The sequence below is a fragment of the Aptenodytes patagonicus genome, chromosome 9 (assembly GCF_965638725.1).
Source record: "Aptenodytes patagonicus chromosome 9, bAptPat1.pri.cur, whole genome shotgun sequence".
NCBI lineage: Eukaryota > Metazoa > Chordata > Aves > Sphenisciformes > Spheniscidae > Aptenodytes > Aptenodytes patagonicus.
The window spans coordinates 1,775,035-1,796,912 of NC_134957.1; the positions used below are offsets into that span (position 1 = coordinate 1,775,035).

General features: G+C 47.5%; 1 protein-coding gene across 5 annotated transcripts in view; it reads left to right on the forward strand.

The window, feature by feature from the left end:
• DOCK11 (dedicator of cytokinesis 11) overlaps positions 1 to 21,878 on the forward strand; it is a 90,394-nt gene that overhangs the window by 40,866 nt on the left and 27,650 nt on the right. For 2 of the 5 annotated variants that reach the window (XM_076346896.1, XM_076346899.1), the window contains exons 20-38: positions 12 to 135; positions 810 to 931; positions 1,393 to 1,479; positions 2,753 to 2,842; positions 6,081 to 6,199; positions 8,426 to 8,495; positions 8,573 to 8,698; positions 9,250 to 9,321; positions 9,711 to 9,857; positions 10,322 to 10,405; positions 10,849 to 10,960; positions 13,093 to 13,131; positions 14,670 to 14,848; positions 16,850 to 16,966; positions 17,688 to 17,763; positions 18,540 to 18,643; positions 20,675 to 20,786; positions 20,912 to 20,978; positions 21,494 to 21,541. In XM_076346896.1, the coding sequence (XP_076203011.1) occupies positions 12 to 135; positions 810 to 931; positions 1,393 to 1,479; positions 2,753 to 2,842; positions 6,081 to 6,199; positions 8,426 to 8,495; positions 8,573 to 8,698; positions 9,250 to 9,321; positions 9,711 to 9,857; positions 10,322 to 10,405; positions 10,849 to 10,960; positions 13,093 to 13,131; positions 14,670 to 14,848; positions 16,850 to 16,966; positions 17,688 to 17,763; positions 18,540 to 18,643; positions 20,675 to 20,786; positions 20,912 to 20,978; positions 21,494 to 21,541 (1,895 nt within the window). Of the gene's footprint in view, positions 1 to 11; positions 136 to 809; positions 932 to 1,392; positions 1,480 to 2,752; positions 2,843 to 6,080; positions 6,200 to 8,425; positions 8,496 to 8,572; positions 8,699 to 9,249; positions 9,322 to 9,710; positions 9,858 to 10,321; positions 10,406 to 10,848; positions 10,961 to 13,092; positions 13,132 to 14,669; positions 14,849 to 16,849; positions 16,967 to 17,687; positions 17,764 to 18,539; positions 18,644 to 20,674; positions 20,787 to 20,911; positions 20,979 to 21,493; positions 21,542 to 21,743; positions 21,822 to 21,878 lie in introns of all 5 variants that reach the window. The other 3 variants (XM_076346902.1, XM_076346897.1, XM_076346898.1) reach the window with 3 other exon arrangements.

Consider the following 21,878-nt stretch of genomic DNA (forward strand, 5'->3'; position numbering starts at 1 on the left):
TATCATTTTAGATTAAAATTGAGCTTCCAATTCACCTCCATCAAAAGCATCATTTGCTTTTCACCTTCTATCATGTCAGCTGTGAAATTAATACAAAGGCAACATCGAAAAAACAGGACACCGTTGAAACTCAAGGTATGTTCACTGCTTAAATTACTTCTGTTGGAGTATAAGAATCCAAGATAAAATTAATGTAGGGACATGAAGAAATATTTTATTAAAATACTAGCCTATCTGAATTTTCTTTTTTGAAAGCAATCTAACTTAAATCATGGGTCTAAACTGGAATAAAGCACAATGTTTTTAGCGTATACTAAAGCTCAAATTTTTGCTGCAATCTGACAGCTATTTCTGCGTGTTCTTGACTTGGCTTGCATGAATGGGCTATTGTCAGTCAAGTCACCAACAAAAACTTGATGCAAGATCAGGACCTCAGAGGCTGATCCTGCCAACACTAGGCATGTGTAAGAGACTGAGCACACCCAGGTCCCACTGGTTGGGATGCCTCTCCGTTCAGCTGGTCCTCGGGCGACTGAAGGACCCTCTCACCATGCACAAGGCTCGCACACCATTTCTGCCCCTCAAACCCACTCCTGATCTTGGTTGAACTGTGTCTGAATTTCATTCATCGAGTCACCGGGTAAAAAGTGCTTTAACAAGGCTGACATGGTCGATCTCAGCCTCGTTGAAGCCACTTGCACAACTGAGAGTTGGATTTTCTCAGGGTGAGACACAGCTTTTTTTGGAGCTTGAGCAAAACATGTATCGCTGTGTGTCTGCTAACTCTGGTCCACTGATTGCCTTCGCAGTGGGATATGCCTGGGTCCCGTTGCTGAAGGATGGACGGATTGTCACCCTGGAGCGGCATTTGCCAGTCTCATCCAACCTTCCACCTGGCTACCTGGGTCTCGGAGACACAGAGTCACGAAGGGTAGGAAGGCAGTTTAAAATGGGCTTAAACATAACGGGAAGAGGAAAGCTGAGTTTTTGTTACCACTGTAAGTTCTGGGCTTCTGTTGGTGCTCTGCTCAGCTGGAAAGATCCCTACTGCTGGGCAGCCCCCGAAGCTTAAGGTTCTTAGGGGTGGGAGACAGGACACTTTTAATTCCACTTTCCATGGTTATACAGGTTGCAGAGAATATTTTTGTGGCAGGCTGGACTGGGCTGTTGCAGATGGTGCAGAGCAGGAGACTGGGCACGTGCTCTGTGTGCACGTTCTTGCAGGGACCCCTCTGCCCTGTCGTGGCTGCAGTCATGTCGCTGGTGTTTGTGCTGGGTGGGGGAACCTGTTCTTCCACCTCAGCCCCTACCTTCTGACCAGGTGTCTGTCTGCACAGAGCCACTTTCTCACCGCAGTCTGAAACCAAGTACTTGAATGTTGTCTGTTCACAGCAGCCCAGTGTGGATGCGAAGTGGGTGGATGGAGCAAAGCCACTGTTTAAAATCAGAATCCATTTGGACTCGACCATTTACACCCAGGTAAGTCAAGCACCTCGTTCTCAAAGACTTTCAACACAAATGCAGAGGAAGCAATTGCTGTATCTCTACTACTGCTATGCCATAGGTGCTGTGGGAAAGAGGTACCTGTGTTTGCAGAGCAGCACCAAGATACTTCTGTAGCAGCAGGTCTGGGATTACTTGCAGGGATCTTGCTCCTTCGTCCAGATGTGATGAGACAGTTGTGTGAGTGAATGAGCCTAGGGAGAGGCTGATGCTTTCTTGGCCAATTTCACTGTAACTGGTAGGACCAAGGAAACATTTGAGCAAATGAGCTGCTTTGATGATGCAAAAGAGAGAAGAACTGGTGGAAATGGGAGGTTCCCGCAAATATTAGACTCTTTGATGACTTCAAAAAACCAAAAAGTTTTCTAACAACAGCAGACACAAGTAAACAAGAGTCACAAGAGTCCTCACTTCCTTTTGAAACCAGTTCAGGCTGTTTTACCAAGTCCTCATGTGTTCTGTCATCTTATGGTAGTGATGAACCTCCCCAAGCTTCATGTGATGTGCAGCAAAGATCCCCCAGCACATGCTCTGGGGCACCTCCTGTCAGCACTGCTCATGGGGAAATGCCCTTGGCAGGGCTTGTTGTCCTGTGCTGGATGTAATCAGCTGCATTTACATTAACAGCAACTCGCTTTCAGCATCGTCTAAACCTGTTTTAGGGTCTTACTGATTCTGTACAGCACTGCAAGCAGCACAGTAGTTCCACTCCCCACCAAATTACACTCCCAGATGCTTTTCAGGGTTAAATAACCCAGTAATTAAATTTAACCTTGGAGGAGGAGGGAGAGGAATGGAGAAGCATGGGAAGGAGAGTCTGCCTCAGATGGACAGTAGGAGGTCAGTGAGGCAGATGGTGAGGCACTCTCGAAGAGTTGCAGCTGGGAGAGAAGGGCTCTCGCTTCTCCAGGCCAGTGTTGGACAGGGACTGGGGCTCAGGGTAGTGCAACCACAGGAGAATTTTAACACTGCTGGCAGTTTTGTGCTTAATCTCAAGATTAGTTGGGAGCCAGGGGATGGGCAGTGGCTGGGTACGTTGGAAAAGGCAGGGAGCAGTACTGTAGTCCTGGGAGATGGCAGCTGGGGACCAAGAGTGCCACTGGTAGTGACATGGGGCTTGCTAGGGACATGGCCCACTGCCGCAGGTATGTCAGCATGTTTTAGGGTGTAAGCTGCAAAGCAGGGGTTGACAAATTGGACAAAAGCCTCAATAGGTTGCTGCATTGAACTTGTTTTTCTTCTCTTCCAGGACATGCACTTACACAAATTCTTCCAGTACTGCCAGCTGGTTCAGGCGGGAGCTAAGGAGGTCCCAGGAGAGCTTGTTAAATACCTAAAGGTGAACAATGCCTGTTGGTGGGCTTTGTTTGTGTTTTTACGGAGCATCACTAAATACCCAGAGCCCTGCTCTGTAGGAACACACACTGGCTGTAGTGCTGGGACTGGTGCACTGTGCAAGATCCTTACCTCTGCTTACTGACACAACTGTCTGCTATCTGTGTGCTGCTTCCCACTGCCTTTCACAGCAGATAAAACAAGTAGTCAGCTGTGGGGATTGAAGGCACGGACTCTGGCAGGCAGCAACCAAAGACCTTTATTGCTCTTTGTTAGCATCTTTTATAGCGAGCAGAAGTGTACACGCGCCACCGGCAGCTTGCAGATAGGTTACAGCCTTGTGTTCACGCGCATCTATGCTCTAGCAGATTGGCCCGTTCTTCCTGATCACACGAAATGCCTTCATGGCCTTTATCTTGTTTGTCTCCTTCCAGCTGCACATTCCTTTCTCCGTTATCTTCTGCTTATGTGCCTTCTCGTGCCAGGCGGTACAGTGCTTGCTCATAAAAATCAAACTCAGGAATGTCCGTTAGTGAGATTCCCATCCCCACATCTCCCCCTTTTTGTTTTACTAGAAACACTGCTGAAACCGATCTTTCAATCATTTTTCGTATACATTGCAACAAACAGGGTACACAAACCAAAATTACACATATCCCTCCTAGCTTGGCTAGTCCTTTTAACCAGCCACGAGGAGGAGCTGTCTGATACCCGCAAGTCTGCAAACGCAGCAGCCAGGGGGTCTTTCTCCCCGGCCACTCCCCCATCATTCACCGGAACGGATGGGGTGGCTGGGCACACCGGGCCCGGGGGAACCGGGACCGGCGGGGCAGGGGCAGTGGCCGCTGCCACCGCTTGATGGGCGGCGCGGTCGGTCTTTAACTGCTTTAGCGAATCCGCTATCAGTCGCCGCGTAGTCAGCAGGTGGTGGTTTTTTTTTTTTTCTTCTTTTTCGTCGCCGCGTCAAAAAAGGACTGTCGTGGTTTAACCTCAGTCGGCAACTCAGCCCCACCCAGCCGCTCGCTCGCTCCCCCCCAGTGGGATCGGGGAGAGAATCGGAAGGGTAAAAGTGAGAAAACTCGTGGGTTGAGATAAAGACAGTTTAATAGGTAAAGCAAAAGCTGCACACGCAAGCAAAGCAAAACCAGGAATTCATTCACCACTTCCCATGGGCAGGCAGGTGTTCAGCCATCTCCAGGAAAGCAGGGCTCCATCACACAGAACGGTTACTTGGGAAGACAAATGCCATCACTCCGAACGTCCCATAACAAATCCCCGGCTTTATCCCAAGTCTCTACCCGAAAGGCTGTTGCTGAGTCCAGTGGAATTCCTTTTCTTTTTAGCCATGTAAGCAACAGGCGGAGGGTATAGTCATCATACTTAATCCCACGCTTCTCTAATAGCTTCTTAAGAATACATAGTATAGATTCCTCCTCCTTAGTTAGTTGCAATCCCATTCTTAAGTTTCCCAGCTGCTCACCTCTGCTCCGACGAGGCGATGATTTAAAGTTCCAGCTCCAGCTCTTTCCTGAGACTGCTCTGTCTCCCGCTGGCTGTGACTCGTTCAGCTGGCTCCCCACCGATGCTCAGTTCCAGCATTTTCGTCCCTGTTCGGGCGCCATTTGTGGGGATTGAAGGCACGGACTCTGGCAGGCAGCAACCAAAGACCTTTATTGCTCTTTGTTAGCATCTTTTATAGCGAGCAGAAGTGTACACGCGCTACCGGCAGCTTGCAGATAGGTTACAGCCTTGTGTTCACGCGCATCTATGCTCTAGCAGATTGGCCTGTTCTTCCTGATCACAAGAAATGCCTTCATGGCCTTTATCTTGTTTTTCTCCTTCCAGCTGCACATTCCTTTCTCCGTTATCTTCTGCTTATGTGCCTTCTCGTGCCAGGCGGTACAGTGCTTGCTCATAAAAATCAAACTCAGGAATGTCCGTTAGTGAGATTCCCATCCCCACAGTCAGCATCGCTCTGCCGCGCCCGTGGCAAACCCTCCTCTTGGTGGGCTCACGCACTCCTCCCCTGCTGCCCTAGATCTGATTCAAACCTTTAAACTGTAGCACAATTCCTTGTTTTCAGGTATTTATCCATTCAAAACAGGAAATTTTTTTTCAGGCTGAAAAAAGATCTGTGAGATTATCAATTAGTTAAATTTCACCACAGATGACCTGTGACCTGGACCCAGCTTTTCGGCAATCTCTGCAGCATGAGTAAGGGCCTCGGAGCAGGTCCAGCAAAGGCTTCTGCGGGGAATATATTTCTTGGTTGTTTACTGTCCTTGTTTCCTTCCATAACTGCCTTTTTTTGAGAGTGCTGCCGTAGCAACAGCTCTGCTTCCAGTGGTGGGGATTTATCATCACAAAATTACTGGGTGTGTTTCAGATAACATATAAATATTTTAAGAAATAGAAATAATGGCAGGTTTTGAAGCCAAGCACTGAAAGAACAGTTGCTTTGTTGTGAGCATTTTGTCAAGGGTCTGGGTAGGTCCCAACCCTGCCCACTCACAGTGTCCTTGCTGCAGCCTGCAGACAGGCTAACCACAAGTGAGGGCTCAATAATACCTCAATAATTTCAGTAATTTAAATAACTAGATACAGATTTAAGAACCTTTCATTAGATTTGCAGGTTTGAAAACTGAAAATGAAACACACTGTCTTTCCTAGACTCGTATCGTGAGATTCAGGCAAAAGAGGTCTATAAGATGGGTGGAGAATGTACGCACTAGATGATCTTGACCTTCACCAAGTCACTTAAATCCCATTTCCAATAGCAAGCTATGCTCTTTGGAGAAAAGTCTCACTGCCAGTCATCGGGCATCACGTTTCCATGGTCCAAAGGCATTTGTGAAAATGGGACTTAGTCACTTCAAATAACTGTCTCAAGTGACGAGAAGAATTGGGAGCAAAACTTCAGCCTTAAATTCTGGGTTATTGGGGTCAAATCATAGCATGTGACCTCTAATTAAGTAATAGCTGCCTGGGCACATCTGAGAGGAGGATTAATACCTGCCATGAGTGATTCATGTTGCTCCCCGAAGGCATGCAGCTGGGATCTGTCAGCTGGAAGGCAGGCAGTAAGTGCTGCCGTGGGTCCAAGTTCTCCTGTCCTCTGGCAGGCTGAAGCCCACACCCTGTCCTATCGCCTGTCGTGTTGCCACAGAAATGTCTGTGGACTATAAATATTTAACATCTGCAAATTGAACTAAAAGTGTCTGTGTTTTGAACATTTGTTTTAGTGTTTGCACGCCATGGAGATCCAAGTAATGATTCAGTTTCTACCTGTAATTCTTATGCAACTATTTAGAGTCCTTACAAATGTGACGCAGGAAGATGAAGTAGCTGTCAACTGCACCATGTGAGTGTCTGGTAAATCATCCAGTTTTCTTCAGTTACAAATGCAAAACCACAAACTACAGTGCAAAGCAGGGTGTGGTTTCCCAGTACCAGGTGCTAAGTGACAGCATTGGGTGTCCCCTGCTGCTTGCTCCCATGCTGTGAAACGCCAGCCACTGTCTTCTCCTGGCATGCCCGGGTGGCATGGGGCAGCCCTTGTCCTGGCAGCTGCATGGGGACAAATGTGGTATATTAAAGATACTCCTGGTTTGTTTTCCAAAAGAAAAAGGGTTCGCTGGTGGGGATGGCTCTGGGAGCCGAGTTATTGGGGTGTCGAAAGGCTCCAGAGCCCCCGGGCACGTCCCAGCTGCAGGCAGCAGATGTGGTTTCCCCGCGGGAGCGACGCCCCGGTCTCATCCCTGCACGCCAGTCCCCTGTGTCAGAAGTATTGCTAAAAATCCCTTGGAGCTGGCCGTCTTGCGCTGCAGAAGCGGCCGCCGCCTCCGCGTTGGCTCAGAACAGAGGGGCGGAACCGGCGGCGCTTTGTGTAGCGCTGCTCCGCCGCGCCTGCGGCCCCCAGAGGGCAGCACCGGCTCGGGCCGCGTCCCCGCAGGGAGCGTCTGCTGCGCGCAGGCTTGTGGAGGTCCCAAAGGGAACAAAAGGTGCAAAAGCACCTTTCCTGCCTGGCTTTGGCCGTGACACCCCTGAGCTGATGGATGCGTTAAAACATCCGTCTTCCTCCCGTGGTTCTTCCTCCGTGAAGTGGTGCAGTGCAAAGGGCGATGCTGGATGCCGCTCCATGGAGATCTTCCCCTGACTCCAGGAGGTACCGTGCATCCATGTACCAAAAGCACCTCGCTCCCGTGAAACCGGAGGTCGGAGGCTGAGCCCTGATCCCCCAGAAATGTGGGGCCCGTTGCAATCACAGTCCTGTGCCATGGGGTGCAGGCTGTGGGAACTTCTTCTGTGCGGAGCACTGTAATCCCACTCTGCTTGAATCACCAGAGGGCAAGGACAGGGGAACAAGTGACCCCAGCTACCTGCTGGGTGACCAGCTCCCACCTTCACTTCCAGAGGTTTTTTCAAAGCTTGGCCTGATGCTTTCCAGTTTGTCAATAGCTTTCTGTTTAATGACAACTGTTTTTTCACCCAGACTTTCAGAGTGGAACTTAAAACCCGCTTTATCTGATAAATGGCTTGTAAACTCCTCCCTGTGGTTTGGCCTGCGGGGTCCGTGACAATGCGGAATAGTTTGTTGTTCCCTGTGGCTGGGACTGGAGTGTAAATCCCCAGTGTTGGCTGGGGAAACCAGGCATTTGCTGCTTTCATCAGCCGCCTGGAGTGCTTCCAGAGGCCTGGCATGTTCTCCAGGGTCTGCCTGTCTCCAGTGAACTGCAAGGCAACAGTCCGAAAGTAATCCAGTGCATGTAACAAGGAGCACATGATGTAAATTCAGTAAAAAAGAACCTTCCAGAATTAATAAATTCAGGGGATGCAGGAAGGTATCAGAGTATAACAACAATGGAGAATTTTTTCCCCACTTCTCAGCAGAGATTCTGTGGGGTTTTTGTGTTCATTTTGCAGACTTGGTGTAGTCGTATAGTTGTTCATTGTCACTTGTATTATCATTAGGAAAGGGCTCCCAGTGAGGACAGACTCAACACATGATAAGCTGTGCAGTGTGGATGAATCTGTAGCATGTGCAGGAGGGGCAAGTGGGCTTGCTCTCTTTATAGCAGGTCCGTAGGTACAGCCAAAGAGGACTGGGTGCAGAGCAGATCAACTTAATATTTTTGTTTTCGACTTAGCTAACACCTGAGCATTGTTCAGGTGTCTAATGCTCACTGCAACGTGAATTTAAGTAGCGGCAGGCTTTAATCCTGGCATGCACGGAGGCCAAAGAATAGGATATGGAGAGAAATGCTCCACCTCACCTCCTCGTGCAGGGAGCCTCGAGCATTGAAGGCAGCTGGTCTGGGCAACACCTGGTCCAGCACCAAAGTGGAGAAGAGGCCTTGGCCACCTCAGCTCCGAGTGCTTTGTCAAGGGGCTGTGCAAGGCTGTGGCAAGGATGGTGCAGGCACAGGAGCTGTAAGCCTGCAAGTACTGACTCTCTGCAAATCAGGCCGTGCCAGCAGTGAGGCCCTTGGGGTTGAGCAGGATAGGACACAGATGGTGTCTGCTTTCATGAGCTGGAGGAACTTTGCTCCCGCATTGCTTGCTGAACACAAACCACATTTCTCCCCAGGGTTCTTCTGCACATCGTGTCCAAGTGCCATGAAGAAGGTCTAGACCACTACTTGCGCTCCTTTCTAAAGGTCAGTCATGACACACTGCTTTGCAAAACTCCCTGCTGGGAGCAGGCACACTGCTGACGCTGTTCCTCTTGCCTCAGTACGTCTTTCGAGCTGAGAAACCCAGTGTCACACAGGCGAAGATGACCCATGAAATCCTGGTCCTTTCCATGGCCACAATCCTGAAGCAGTCGGCAGATTTTCTAGCCATCAATAAGCTACTCAAGGTGAAGTATTGGCAGTACTTGGCTGCCGAGGGTAGAAAACGGGGTCTCGTATAAAGCTCAACACTTTTACCCACCCAAACCCACCACAGGAGCAAAGCTACCAGGGCAGCTCCTCACTTCCACGTCCTTGAGGTTCTCCCCTTAAAACAGAGATGAATTCTTGCAGGGAACCTGGCTGTGTTAAGGCTCATGGCAGGACACAGCAAAGGGCTTTTCATTTTGCCAGTTTTGTCTGTTTTCTTCAAGCCACACATGAGGGGTGACTCATGGGAGGCAGACTGAGTCTCTGCCTCTCTGGGCCTTTGCAGGGCTTGCACCCCAAACTCTGCTGGCTCCTTGGAGGGTGCGTTGGGATGCAGAGGGGATGGAGCTATTCCTACCCCAAGACTAGCAGGACTCCTCCGGGTAGCAAAGGCACCCATGCCAAGTGCAGCCGTGCTTACAAAATGCCATTTGAATGTGAGCTCTCCCTCCCACACTGCTGCTTCCCCACATAGTCAAACATGTTTGATCCTACTGAGAAAAATAATAGTATTCTTTGTTCATTCTAGTACTCGTGGTTTTTCTTTGAAGCACTGGCGAAGTCGATGGCAATGTACTTACTGGAAGAAAACAAAATCAAGGTAAAAGTAAATTTGTTCGATGCTGCATTACAGAGCCATCACAAACAAACTCTCCTCCAAAAGGTTTTCTGAAACACTATGTAACTCTTTATTTCAAAAAACCCTGACAAGCCGAACAGCTAGCCAGATCTTTCCTTTTTTCTCCACTTTACTTTTCCCGTCTTCCTCTTTTCACTCTCAATTGTAATTTAAAAATTCCGGATCTCCTTATAGCTCATGCAGCCTCCTTTTCTGTTACCAGCTACTGTGATTTCAGCCAGTGCTTTCTTTGTGCCAATTTCCAATTAGGAAACAACATAAACAAATACTAAAGGGAACTTGCGCCTGCACTTGGTTCTCCCCAGCTGCTTGCTTGCAGCACTGAGTGTATGATGTGCTTTTGGTTTCAGCTGCCCAGAGGCCAGCGGTTCCCTGACTCCTACCAGCACGCCCTGCATTCGTTGCTGCTCGCCATCATTCCTCATGTGACCATTCGCTATAACGAAATTCCCGAAGAGTCCAGGAATGTCAACTTTAGCTTGGCTAACTTCCTGAAGGTCAGCAGTTTCTTTCTTTCTCCCAGGCTTTTATCAGAAAAAAAAAAAAAATTAGAAATAAGCAGCAAGCAAACAAATGTGTTTGTATTTTATCATCTCTTTGGTTTCTTCAGTGATTAAAACTCTGGAGGGAATAAGCTTTCCTAGGAAGGAAACCTTCTCTTTGCAAGAGAGAGACTATGATACTCTATATGTTATCTAGGGTTTTCAGTCACACCTAGCAACTGTTCAGAACCTAAGAGGAAATACATGTGCTCTCATTTTAAATATTTCTGTTGTCCCCTGGAGACTTAAGTGAGGTCATCCAAACAATTTCAGAGAAACAGGATCAAGTACTTTTTGGAAAGTCAGCAGCAGCCTAGAGGATCAAACCTGGCTGCTGGCAGGATGGTAGTATGGAGATGATTTACGATGATTGCTTTTATTTTTAATGATTGGTCACATGTTGCTGTTCTTTTCTCCAGCGTTGTTTGACCTTTATGGACAGAGGATTTGTTTTTAACTTGATAAATGATTACATTTCTGGATTCAGCCCAAAAGACCCTAAGGTAAGCAGTATGTTTCTTGAAAGGTGGTTTGCAGTTGTACATATCTACGTCAGTCAAAGCTCTGTAGTGATTATTTTATACGACTCTTGGAGGCCTTTTAGACGCTGTTCCTGCAGAGTCTTCTGGAGGCAGAAGTCTTCTGGACGTCTTCTCTTTGTCTGGGCCGAGAGCCTGTATGCAGCTAAGCTTTAAACAATGTAAAGAGTCAGAACTAAAGGAGAGATTGGTTAATAGTCTGGATGAAAAAGGTAAAGAAGTCCCAAGTGACAGCCACATGCACTGACACTTAGGGGGAACAACACAAAAATTTGCCAATTATTACTGAGTTAACAAATAATAAATGTTATTTAGATTCCCCAATCCGTGTGCAACAAACACATTGAACTGGAAGCAAATGAGTCAAACTGAAAACATAGTTTGTGTTTGTCTTTTTTTTTTCTCAGCTGCTGGTTGAATACAAGTTTGAATTTCTTCAAAACATTTGCAATCATGAGCACTACATTCCTCTGAACTTACCAATGACCTTTTCCAAACCCAAGCTGCAAAGAGTTCAAGGTATGTCCTTTGTCAAGAGACTGGCTAGACAGCTATAATTTATTAGTCTTGATGGCTTCTGACTAGATGGAATTTGGTTTGGTGTCAAGGAAATTTATGTCCTGGTTAGCCTGATTTACATTAACCTCAGGAAAAGATGCTGTTCTGGCAGGTTTACATCATTTTGCTCCAGAATGGTATGCAATCAGTCTTTTCAGTATTTCCTGTATCTAAGTTTGCATGGGACTAAAATATCCAAAAGAAACTGCCCCTATTTCAGTAAATACACAACTTGTGCAAGTGTAATCCTTTGTTCCCAAGTGTCAGCATCCCCTGAGAAGCAGGGTGTCTCATCGATCAGTGCCGTAGAGAATGGAGAGACAGGAGAACAGATTGAATTCACTGCTCCACTGCCAGCTCTCTTTGTGGCCACAAGAAGGTGATTTAGGTTACCTTCTGCTTTCATTTTGAACAAGAGTATAGTGGTGCACAGTGCATTCAAGCTAGTACTCAAACCTGAGCTGAAGGCAGCCAGCAGAGAACTTGAGCCCATGCCAATCCTTAGCGCATACCAAGGGCATACGTACTGTGGCACCACCACGTATCCAGGCTGCTCTCACTGTCACACCATGTCCCCTTTGGTCCTGATGCTGCTCACCACAAGGCAGATGGGGTCTGCAAGGGGCTGAGCTGAGGCACTGTGCAAGTGTGGCTGGCTGCAGCTGGGCTACCGGTGACAGTGCAGACACACAGTGCTGAGCCCAGCAGCGTGCCTTGCCCGCCTCCTAAGATTGCTATAGACATAGTTTCATTCTCTCTGTGTCCTAATTTCTCATCTCTGCTAGATAAATACAGTAAAGATTGCCAGGTTTGGGTGCTAATAGCCTGGCAAGATAAGTACGGGAGAGGAGAGCGAGGTTTGAGATTCCCCCATGTGAAAGCCCAGTGGATTTATTCTGATGCAGGTGAGGGGATCTTTAGTTGTGCCTCAGGGTGCAGCCATACAAATCCCAAAGTGATTCCCTTTACATCCAGGTGGCAGAAGCAGCAGAAACTGACAAGTTTCCCTTATTTTGGTATGTTTCTGACCGCTCAGAGCTTTCTGGACCAGCTGCTAATCTTACACCAGTTTGGCTACTTGCCTGGCATAGTTTAACAAAGTGCAGTACTAAAAATGGCTGAGAAAGAGGAAAAACACACAACCACAGTGCCTCCCCATTGCTTATTAGTGGCATGATAACATAAGGATGCTCTTTTTTGGTTAACATTCACCTTTGCATTTGTGATGGTTAAACTGAAAAGCTGTAAGAGCAGCTCATCTTTCCTCCTCTGTTTTACTGTGACTAGGACCTACCAGTTGAGGTTTTATTTTTAAGACGTATTTTAAAACAGTGGTAGCAATTGTCATTCACACACATCTCTTCACAGTACAGCAGCCTATCCTCAGGTAGCAGAAGCGCCTTTGCAGTGGTGCCTGTGCTGTGCCTGCCATGGTAGAGACACGTAGTGATGCATCTCCATTGCAAACTTGTCTGGTTTTGTGGACAGACCTGTGATTACAGGGGACAGCGGGCTCAGAAATGGGGAGGTATGATGAGCACATCACCAAGGAGATATCCTGCTGGCCTTCCTCACTTCTTTATCAGCTTACTTGAATGAAGAGAGGGGATGTGCCCAGCCCCTTACTACTCTGTTTCTGGAAAAAGAAGGAATAGCCCCCAGGAAGGTGGATAAAGAGGGCTTCTACAGCAGAAGCTGGTACAGACGGGCCTGCAGGCAGAGCACATCCCTGTGACCACATCCTGTTGAGCTGAGCGTTGCATCTTGGACCAGTTTCCCTGAAACATCTCAACTAATAAGGCTGGTTGCTGGTCTGCGTCCCTGCTGCCTCACCTGGGGGACATGTGTTCCTCATCAGCCAGAGCAAACCCCCAAGCCTGTCCTCACAGCCAGCAGCACAGAATTGTTTTTGCAATCTTGTGATAGCAAAGAACCCAAGAGATTGACAGAAGCTGGGAGTTAAGCGATAGCCTTACAAATAATATTAAAACATGACGTACTGTCCCGTTTCTCCAAGATTTAAAGCATTACTTATTCCTGTTTATTTTTGCTGTCTTTTTATTTGTCCCTTTTTCTTTTTACACATGAATTAGATTTTTTTTCATTTGCTGTGGAACGGTTCACTTCAGTAGGTAGGTCCAACTGGGATCACTGAATCCTCTAATGTCAAATTAAATATGCAGCTTCCAGTCGATTAGCTTGCATCCAACTAATGAAATAACCATGATGTGTGACACTTAGGCATTAGCTAACATGACTAACAATGAAAGCTAGATAATGCTCCAGATTGCTTTCTCTTTCCTCTGAATCAGACTTTCACAGACCGGTAAATGCTTCTTATGAATCAACGAACTTAAAAATATCTTTTGCAGCCACAGAGCTGTTGGAACCCTTTGGCTGGGATTTTCAAAGCTGTGTGTACGCACCCTGCCTTACCACAGAAAAACTTTCACACCTGTGGGAATTAAAAAAAAAAAAAAAAAAAAGGTCTGAGCTGAGCACACAGCATTTGTACCCTTTGGGGGAAGAACACACAGCTTTGGGGTTATCCCTCTGGGAGGCTTAGTGCCAAAATGCAACAGTCAAACGGTGCCTGTCATGGCTCTGATTAGGCATATGGGTTGCCTGACAGAGATAACGGTGTCAGGGCAAGGTCATTCATAGCAGCCCAAGTGCACACGCACCCTGCACTGAAATCTGTGTCTCTGTCACTTCTCTGCTGCATTATCCAGGCAAGTCAAGTGAAAATGCCTTACCCTTGTAGCAGCTGCTCCTTTGATCACAGTATATAGCCTGAATCTATGTGAGATGCAGGATACAAGTTAACTAAGGTGATTAGGTACTGAGCTGCCTTTCTGCTGGCAGTCAGTGCGGCTTTTAAGGAGCTGTGTTCAATATCTGCTGGGGGCAAGCTAAGGGAGTCTCACAGTTTCTGGCAATCAGCTTCCTGGAACCCTGCCCTGGCTCCCCGGTCCTTGCAGCAGGGCTGGAAAGGCCAGCTGTGTAAACTGCTGGAGGATGCAGTAGTGGTCACTTGGCAGCATGTCCTTGTTTGCATCCCTCATCCCAGCAGGAGTATTTGCCTTTTCTCTGCTCTCTGACCTGACAAGAAGGAATGCAGATGTCATGGAGGATGTGGAACAAGCTGCAGAGACAGCACTGCTAGGGCTGGGCGACTGTGATAAACGCACTGTCTCCACTGCCCACTACCACCCTCACAGCTGCTTCGTGGAGGCTGGCACCTCCGCTGCCTAGGTAGTCTGGGGATTTACAGGATAACCCCCATTCAGGAGCAAAGCAGCCCCGAGGCAGTAAGTCGTGCTGTCTTTCCCTGTTTCATCCATCTCTGACTTTATAAATTACTCTTTGGAGCGCTAAGCTTTGTAAAGCATCACACTGCAGAAATCCTTCTTTTAGCTGCTTCCGAAATGGTGAGGGCTGAAATTAATGATTAGCCTGAACTGGAAGATGCCAAGTTCTTTGATAGGACTTAACTCAGTGGTGGAGAAAACTGTAGTCAGTTCAGGCTTTATTGAAAGATCAGTGCACTATAGGAAAGAGAGTGATGAACCATACTCGTGGACTGTTGTGGCTTACATGACCTTTATGTCTTGCTCTGAACAGGTCCTCGGAACAGTTCCCTTAACCATTGCCTTGCTGTTTCTTTCAGATGTAAATCTTGAATACAGTTTAACTGATGAGTATTGCAGGCATCATTTCCTGGTGGGGATGCTTCTCAGAGAAGCCTCTGTTGCCCTGCAGGACAACTACGACATCAGATATACAGCCATCTCAGTCTTAAAAAATCTCTTGATAAAGCATGCCTTCGACAACAGATACCAGCACAAGGTCAGGCATATTTTGTTGGCTTTTAAATGTAATGTTCTTGAATTTTATGAAAAAACACACGTCGGAGTTTTAGATCTTGCATGGTGCTCCAAGGGTGTTCTCATTACTTTTTAGGGAACTGTTGTAAGTAACTGATAGTTATGGCATAACAGTAATAGCTCTGAGAAACGATCTAGGAACACAAACAATGCAGTCAGATAACTGCAGCGCTCTTATTCATGCAGAGTATTTAGATAATAAAGCCCTGAGCCATTAAGGAACTTGAGAGTGTCATTAGCCAAGAGGCTGTTCAACAAAATTAAGCAATGTCGATGTTCTGGTCTTGGGCTTAAATTAATATCCTGCATTAAATACTATCATTAGGAAACAGGACTGATCTCTGTTACAAGTCAACTGCATGTTTTACTAATTAGTGAAGCAGAGGAGAGGATCTGTGGATTCTCATGAGATGCTGGATTTCCACTGGGTAGCTTTCAGCTTTCTTCGGTCAGAGGCTCAGCGTGTGGTATTGCTGAAAGAGCTTGGAGATGGGCCTGTTTTCTTTCTTGATGCAGCTCCCTGCTGACCCATATGTCCTTGAAAGTGCCCAGCTACCTGTGCAGACACTACCTGGCTTTGCTCTAGGCTGAAAACATGCCTCTGTTTAGAATTTAGCTCCTCAAATTGGTCTTAGTGTGCTGCATTCCTGAGTTTTATCTGGGAGTGTGGATAGCCTCCTGGGCATGAAAGGTGAGAGAAGTGACCCAAATGTGCCTGGGGCTCCTGCACTCTGCATGGACCCAGAGCCAGCTCCTCTCCTCTCCCTTTTCTGCCTGTTTGGAAGGGCTGAGCGGGAAGTGGGCTTGCTTTTCTCTGCAGTGAGGATACCCGGTGACTTGCACAGCCTGGAAACAAAACTGCAGCCTGTGGTAGTTGGCAAGACTTGATATTTCAGGAGAGATTTGCCAGCTGTCTGACAAGACTGGGTCAGAGGCAGCCTGTTTCTGCTCTTCCGGGTGCCTGAAAACCCTCACACTAATTCGGGAGCTGTTTGCCCCCTCAGCGTGCAGCACAATCCCTGCCTCCTCAAAAACACCACCTGTCCTAAAATTGTCCCACTGGATTTTTGTACATGTGTTGTGCTCCAGGCTGCATGACCAGGAAACTGCCTGGAGCCAGGGCAGGATGCTCAGCTGGTGTCCCAAGACACCAGAGCAAAAAACCACGTCACGGGCAGCACAGGCTGAGCGTGGCAGGGTCTGTTGCTGTGGTCTCGCCCTCAGCCAAGGAAACCCCGGTTCCATCAATGCTGAGAGAGGGTTTTCTCAACCCATGGGCATTTTCAAGATTTCTTTTATCTTTTGTCATACTGAATCAGAAGAAAAAATTAGATTCTTGTATTGGTCAAAATATGCCATTCAATTCGCAAGCCTTAAATTTCTTTTTTATTTTAACCTTTCTGTCAAGTCCAGAATAATAAATTTTTAACAAGAAAGAATTGGATGTAAGAGCCCTGCCTTTAGAAAAGGTCAACCAGGCCATTTTTGATCTGTATCACTTAATACAAATTAATCTGTTCCTACAAACTGTTTTGACTAGAAGTATTTGCTATGGAGAATTCCTGACTGGAAGCAATAGCCAGCACCAGGCAAGGAGCAAATGTTTTTGTTTCATTACTCCTGGGTGTTGCACTTGAAAATCAAGCTATGCGAGTGAAGTGCCGGTTAAAGAGTTAGGAAATCCAGGATTTAGTTTGTCACACATCCTGTATGACTAGGAATGTTATTCAGCCCCCAAAATCCCCAAGTGCACCAAGCTTGCTGCTAGAAGGGTAATACCTACCTGGCAGCTCTGGAAGTGGAGATGAGAAGCCAAACCAACCCATGTCCTCAGACACCATATACAGTGTGTAAATATATATATACATACATATGTATATGTGTTTTGGCTCAAGAGTTTCCCTTTTTCACTCCATTGAAAGCCTGGGCTCTTACCTACATTTTTCTCCCTGTCTTTTTTCAGAACCAGCAGGCAAAAATAGCCCAGCTCTACCTGCCGCTGTTCGGGCTGCTCCTGGAGAACCTCCAGCGAGTGGCCAGCCGCGAGGCGCTCTACTCCTGCGCAGCCACCTCCAGCCCCGTGAGTAAAGCCCAGCGATGCCTCTTTGCCCTCCTCCTCAGTCCTCCTCTCCCCAAACACCCCCTGTGCGACTTCCACTGCCTGCAGGCAGGCTCAGCTTTAGAAATAAGTGTGTGTTTCTTCTCCCCACAGCCCCGTCATGTGCTTGTTTCTTTTAATTTGGCTTTTCCTGTGACTTTTTTCTGTCTGTAGCACTGGGTACAATGTCTCTGCCCTTTTGCTTGCTCTTGTTTAATGTGTTTCTTTACGGTATGCGTAGTGCCATGAGGTGAGGTAAGTCCCTCCAAGTGCAATGAGTTGCAACAGGACTCAGCCTCAGACTCCAGCAGGGAGTTCTGGGGAGTTGCCTGAATGCCTGAGGGTTGTGTGTGGTTCCCAGGCAGGCTTAGCCTTGCAGACTAGACTTTCCTCCTTGTTTGGGGCAAAACAACAACAAAAAAAAAGACATTTGAGAAAAACAATTCAAAATTTCAACTCAAATGATGAAAAACAAAAGGGAAAAAACTGCTATGACTTACTTTAATATGTTCTGCTATTCTTTGTACTCCTCCCCACGTCATTTGTCTCCTTGTTATGGAAGTAAGGAAATAGATTTTTTTCTTTTTTTCATCTGTGTTTTAAAAGCTGCTCTAATTTGCCTTTTTTTATTTCATTATTCTCTTCTAAAAGAGAATAGGTGTTATCTTCCATTGGTCACAAAAAAACTTATATTGTTTTACAGGCATCCAGGGATGAATTCGTGTGCAGTTTTGCACCCCCCTCAAATAGATCCAGCCTGATTGCAGACAAAGATCCAGGTAAATTAATTTTTCTAAACTTTAACTTTCCCATTTATTTTGAACGTAACTACTACCAGCCCCAAAAACCCCAAACCCGTTACCCAAAACCTGAAATAGTCACCTGTCAAAAGACCTCTCAGAGTTCGTACGCTTTTCCCTGGACGTGGTGTCACCCCAACTGTCCTTTCCAGATTAATCAGCTTTCGACATGGGGCCTTGGCAAGCCCCGTCTGTGCTGTCTGAATCGCATCCTCCACTCACTGTCCGTGATGTGCTGAGGAGTGCTGATGCAAAGGCGTTAATTGTGGGTTGAGGTGCTGGAGCGTGTCCAGAGAAGGGCAACGAGGCTGGTGAGGGGTCTGGAGAACAAGTCTTACGAGGAGCGGCTGAGGGAACTGGGGTTGTTCAGCCTGGAGAAAAGGAGGCTGAGGGGGGACCTCATCGCTCTCTACAACTCCCTGAAAGGAGGTTGTAGCGAGGTGGGTGTCGGTCTCTTCTCCCAAGTAACAAGCGATAGGACGAGAGGAAATGGCCTCAAGTTGCGCCAGGGGAGGTTTAGATTGGATGTGAGGAAAAATTTCTTCACTGAGAGAGTGGTGAAACATTGGAAGAGGCTGCCCAGGGAAGTGGTGGAGTCCCCATCCCTGGAGGTATTTAAAAGACGTGTAGATGAGGCACTTAGGGACATGGTTTAGTGGGTGGTGGTGTTGGGTTGACGGTTGGACTCGATGATCTTAGAGGTCTTTTCCAACCTCAATGATTCTATGATTCTATGATTCTATGTTTTTTTTCAGCCTGCGGAGCAGCACTTCCAAATGGCCATGCAATAAAGCGAGAGGACTCGAAAGGATCCCTGAACTCAGAGGGGGCAACCAGTTCCCCGGATCAGAGTGAAAATGTAACTTATCTGGGGTTAGAAAGAATGCTGCTCACTGCACCAGTCTGTGGGCTGTGTTAAATAAGGGGGAGGGAAAAGGAGTTCCCTGTGGTAACACTCTCAAAAGCCAGTTTATAAATATCTCTGTTTGGAAACAAAAAAGATTCATTTTTAACAGAGGAGGTCAGACTCACCGGTCTGGTATGCTTTCCCTCTACAAATATCTCTGAGCCAAAAATATAACTGTTGACAAATTATTTACTGAAGATGAAAGGCAAAACCTGTTGGGAAAAATCTCTGCTCCCATGGTGCATTTATTCATACTCAGACGTGCTCCCTGTGCATGGATGGGTCTGAGCCTGGCCAGTGCCCCGTGCACGGTGCTGGGAACTGGTTTCCACACACGGCTGGGGAGGCAAAGCACCATGATGCGAGATTGCCAGTGACCGCTGACTTAAGAGAAGATGAGGTATTTGTAGGAAAATCAGCACAGGCTAATAACCACAGCCCCAAACTTGCAGAAGGTGACCACGGTCACACCACAAAGAGCTCTGACCCCACTATTCAGACAGGGTGTACTCTCCTTGTTGGCAGATTGCATGCATGGAAATCAGGTATTTGTGCAAACCAGCCTCTGGTTTTCCTCAAGGCAATTTCCAGATGTCTTGGGTTGGCGTGAATCGTTGATGCCTCTTTAAAAACTTTGGCCCTTAAAACAACAAGGCAAAGATTATCTGGGCTCCTGCTGGCTGTGTCCTGACATGCTTAGGAGAGGTGGGGCCTTTCAAGCTCTCCCACTTGAATCACAAAGCTACAAGACGCAGTACAGCCAAACACTTGACTATAAAACTGTTCATACTCAGCAAAGCTCTGAGCATATGCTTCAACGCTGCTGGTGGGATTTGCAGAAAGCGTTATTGCTTGCAGCTCAGCTCTTCCCCACAGCTAGACATCCTCTTCTGTGTCCTTGAAGGTATGTTTTTCAGAGTTGTTGAAAACAGCTTTTCTGTTAGGGAATGCAATATCCACAAAACCATGTAAAAGCAATGCCACAGGGAGGAGCTCAGCTTTAATGCTGCCCTAGAGAGGTAGACACGTTGCTTATCGCCTGTTCCCCTGGAGTGAGTTGTGTGCTGACTTGATAGTTTGGCATGGTCAACAGCAAAGTTCTGGCTATAGCACTGCATCTCCAACTCTAAACTGAATGTTTAATTCTGCTTTATTATGACTCACATCCACAGCTTGTCCCAGAAAAACAACGAATAAGATCTGTGGATCACTCTCCAAACATGTGAGGCACAGCTTTAAGAGAAGCGTCCTGCTTAGAGCCTAATCATATCCATTTGTCAGAGGATACGGCTAGGGCAAGCACAGAGAATGCAAAACAAACTGGTAAAACTTTGTAAGTTGTGTTTCCCACCAGACAATGCCCAAGCCTTTCCCACACAGATTGACTCACCAGCAGGATTTCACTTATCTTTGCCTAAGTCACAAAGTAGGAGGAAAAACAAGAGACACTTCCAAAAATCAGGGAAAAAGAAAAAAGTTCTTTTCTTAAGCTGAAATTTCCTGTATTTTTAATAACTGACATTTTGGGTTGAAGCGTACGTCTTTAACAGAAAGTTAGATTCTTGCTTTAAACTGCGACAACTAAGGAACTATTTTGTTTGACAAGAACTGACTTGAAAAATGTCCGGGAGCTTAAACACTGCAGAGAGTAGGGGAAGTGAAAGCAGGGCTGCAGTGCGTTTTGCTGGATAAGCCATCATTCTCTGCCCAGACATTTTTTCTGGACAGAGAAGCATTCGGCCACATGTCCAGGATTTCCAGACTGCTCATCACTGGATGGGCAGCAACCCCAAAGGATGAGATGTCTCCAAAGCATGGTGCTGTGAGGGTGCACATGTAGGGGGACAGGAGGAATGCTGGCACATCTGGTATGTGCCGGGTTTGCTGTGCCCACGCTGCATGGCTTCTGGCCACACACTCCGCTCAGGCACAGCCCAGGCACCTGGGGCCACTGGCCTCCACGTCACGTCTGTGTCCCGTTAGATCCGCAGAAGCTCCACGAGGAGCAGCGTGTCGCACTGCAGCCGGCTGGACCAGTTTGAGATCCGGACACTCCTGATGTGCTACCTCTACATTGTGAAGATGATCTCTGAAGGTTGGTGGCTCTTGCTCACTGGGCGGCAGCCAGAAAGACAAGAGACTATCACCGGCTGTTTTGGTCTGTAAGGTCCCCTTTTAATTTTTTTTAAATCTCAGTGCACTGTTTTTTTTTTCTTTCAGATACTCTTTTAGCTTACTGGAACAAATTCTCCCCCCAAGAGCTGATCAATGTCCTTGTGCTTCTGGAGTGAGTATCATGCATGAGGCTGCAATTCAAACACTGCGCCTTTGTGCAGGCAGCATTGGTCAAGAAGAAGGCGTGAGTGCGGTGTGCCTCGCAGGGTGCACGCAGTCCTGTGCAGCACTAGAGGTGTCTGGCCAGGTTGTAGTGAAATGCTCTTCCTCCCTCTGAGGAGAAACAGGTGTATATCGAGGGAGCATGCTGAAGTGGTGTTGCCCTGTGCTCAGTCCGGGCTGTGCAGAGGGTGTCCTACCACCCACGGGCGAGCAGGGCTCACGGCACAGCCTCCTGCCGTAACCAGCACAACCTCCGCTTTGCAGCGGTTTGGTGGAACAGATGGGTGGGGAGACAGGGATGTGCCATAGGCTTTGGAAGCTGATGGTGTGAGGTCAAGTGATTTGTAAATACATACCCAAACCCTCGTGCACAGAGGAGTGTGTCTGCAGACAAGGACAGGGTAGACTTCTAATGTTCCTAATCTGCAGAATCTGTAACAGATACATATTTTATTTTCTTTCTAGGGTGTGTTTATTTCACTTCAGATACGTGGGCAAGAGAAATATTGCCAGGTACTGTATTCTTTCATCTGGGGCTGGGGTGGGGGGACCATCCCTGTGCTCCCTGCTGCAGCCGAGGCAGGAAGGGAGTGTGCATACACATGCCAGGCCAACCCAAGCAGGCAGGAAGCCTGCGGGGCCAGAACTCTGCTCAGCGCCATGCCGCAAGCAGAGTCCCTTCGTCTTAGCACCCTGCCCCTTCCCTCCCCTCCAGCTCCTGCATGAGACCCCCAGGCCCAGGCGCTCCTGGCTGCCCACGCAGGTTGGCAGCATCCCCCGCAGTCGGCTGCAGGTGAGACACAAGTCACAGCTGCATCTCTGCTTCCTGAGCAGCAGCACTGCCGTTTCA